Source organism: Echinops telfairi, unplaced genomic scaffold, assembly GCF_000313985.2.
Source record: "Echinops telfairi isolate 266 unplaced genomic scaffold, ASM31398v2 ScPeMD7_7412;HRSCAF=8450, whole genome shotgun sequence".
Lineage (NCBI taxonomy): Eukaryota > Metazoa > Chordata > Mammalia > Afrosoricida > Tenrecidae > Echinops > Echinops telfairi.
The window spans coordinates 10,336,670-10,338,917 of NW_022111312.1; the positions used below are offsets into that span (position 1 = coordinate 10,336,670).

At 51.3% G+C, this 2,248-nt stretch overlaps 1 protein-coding gene across 1 annotated transcript in view; it reads right to left on the reverse strand.

Moving 5' to 3' along the window:
- The window catches only part of SPPL3 (signal peptide peptidase like 3), a 62,284-nt gene that overhangs the window by 2,551 nt on the left and 57,485 nt on the right, over positions 1-2,248 (reverse strand). Inside the window, exons 7-8 of the mRNA XM_045296712.1 lie at positions 232-338; positions 5-122 (exon numbers count right to left, since the gene is read on the reverse strand). Of these exons, the coding sequence (XP_045152647.1) occupies positions 5-122; positions 232-338 (225 nt within the window). The remainder of the gene's footprint in view (positions 1-4; positions 123-231; positions 339-2,248) is intronic.

Genomic DNA, 2,248 nt, shown 5'->3' on the forward strand with positions numbered 1-2,248 from the left:
TCGCGCCCAACGTTGGGCCCCAGGTGGAGCTTCCGGGACAGCACATCGAGGGGGTTGTCGGCTGGCTGCGTGGCCACCTTCACCATGACGTTGCTGTTGAAGATGTAGGCGGAGAAGAACACCTGCCGACAGACGGGGGGACTTGAACATGACCCCTGCAGGCCCAGCCCCCGTGGCACTGTGCCTGGGCTGGCTGCTGGCTGGCGAGCTCCTGGGGAAATGCATACTTACCCAGAAGACGTCGTAGATGAGCAGCCCTGAGAGGAGCAGGCAGGACACCTTGAGGCTTGGCAGGCGGACGAAGGCGATCATGGCGACGCAGAGGCCCATCGCCAGAGCTGGGGAGATGGCACAGGCTCAGTTTCTGTCCACAAGCTCGTTAGCCCGAACGCTGCCCTCCCCTCCAATGGGAGGCCCGCGTGCCCCACTTGTGCGTCCTGAGGTCCCCAGGTAGCACTTGGCTATTAACTACAGGGGTGCAGCTCGAGCCCACAGCACAGCCTCTCACAAAATGCCTGGCAAGCTGCTCCCATCGGGAGGAGGAGGCGAGAAACCTGCTAGAAGCTGGGGGCGCCTCCTCTCAAGCTACACTGCCGAACAGGCGCCAACGGCAAGGCCAGAGGCTCAAGTCCACCAGCCACTCCCCTAAGCAGGACCCTGTCCTGTAGGGTGGCGTGGAGCTGGTAGTCAAATCCATGGGGAGAGTCTGGTTACAGTCGGTATGTGTCAGACCTGTGAGGTCCCCACTGTGAAACACACGGCTCCTGGGAGAACAGTCCAGTCCTCCCCACGTCTCCTCTCCTACACCTGTGTCTAGAAGCCCTAATGGAACCCGGTGGCAGAAGGGTGCTCAGTTGCTAAGCCACTGGCACCCTGTCTCTGTGAAAGCACAGGCAGGCTGGGACACTGTCGCACGGGATCCTTCAAGTTGGAGCCTGTGCCACCATTGTCCTAAGACCCATCTGTTCCGCGGGGCGCCTGGCTCTGGTGTCTCTCCTCCCTGCTTCCAGGCCACCCCCCGCCCTATGCAGCAACCACACTGCCTCTAGGACCAGGTCTCAGGAAACCCTATATTTTCCTCAGCAACATAAACCTAACTACATTTTCATCTTGAAACAAAAACCTCTCGTGTAAAATATTTCCCTCGTAGCTACTATGCCCCTTTCCTGGGAGCCTAAAGCAAAGAGCCTCTAAGCAAACCCTGAGCCATCTCCAATTCCGTCCTGTCTTTCCCTTCATGCTTCACACTAGTTCTACGAACGCTCCCTCTACCCATCTCTACAGACGCCTGCCAAATTCACACGGAAGCGAAATGGCACATTTTCATCTAAAAACATAATGACATACATATATGAAACTGTGACACTACATTTGTATAAAACTTAAATATTTAACATTACACAACATGTAAGATACTGGGTTCGATGTATCAGAAGGATCGGTCACGACAATTGCCGCTGCATTGTTTGTCTTTACATTTGATGTTTACTTTTTAAGAACTCTGTGACTACATTTATATTTATTCCTGAAGCAATGCTTTCATGAATGAACGAGATTTACTGGGATTAATAATCAATTTATGTTCCCACCACACCAACAGGTATCTGTAGATAAGGGTACACCATACAGAGAATCTTGAGATTAGAAAGAAGGCTTAGAAGGCAATTAATTTGGATATATATTTTGTCTCCTTAAATGGATAAAAGTCAGAATAGATGGTAGGAGGTAAATGTAAACGGGTTTTTGTTGAAGAAATCTAAAGGCATCAAAATGATGTGTTCTTAAAACTGAGTGTTAAGTTTTAGTACTTATTTCAAATGCAGCAACTGCTTTGTAGAAAATTAGAAGACACAGTCAAGCAAACTTTGGTTATATCCCTAGTACTCAGAGAGACTGCCACCACTAACAGAGGGTAAATTAAAATGTGTCGCTACAGCAGACTCACAGGAGCCCTTAGTGCACAGAAACACCCACACAGGCAGCTACTGCTCCTCAGCAGTCCCCCCTCCTGCCTGCGGTCTCTGCTCTTTCCATCACGTCAGAATGGCAGCGGGAGCACCCTCAAGGAACTCAGATTGGGTTCCTTTTCAATGCCCTTTGAATTTGGGGTTCAAGAAGACGCCAGAAGGAGTAAAATCTGGGTGACAGGGCAAGGCATCCCAAGGCAGTTCTTGCTGGCAGGCCCTGCTACCCCAGAAGCAGGGCAGGTGTACTGCCACGATGGGGAAAAGGATTTCTCGGTGCAAGC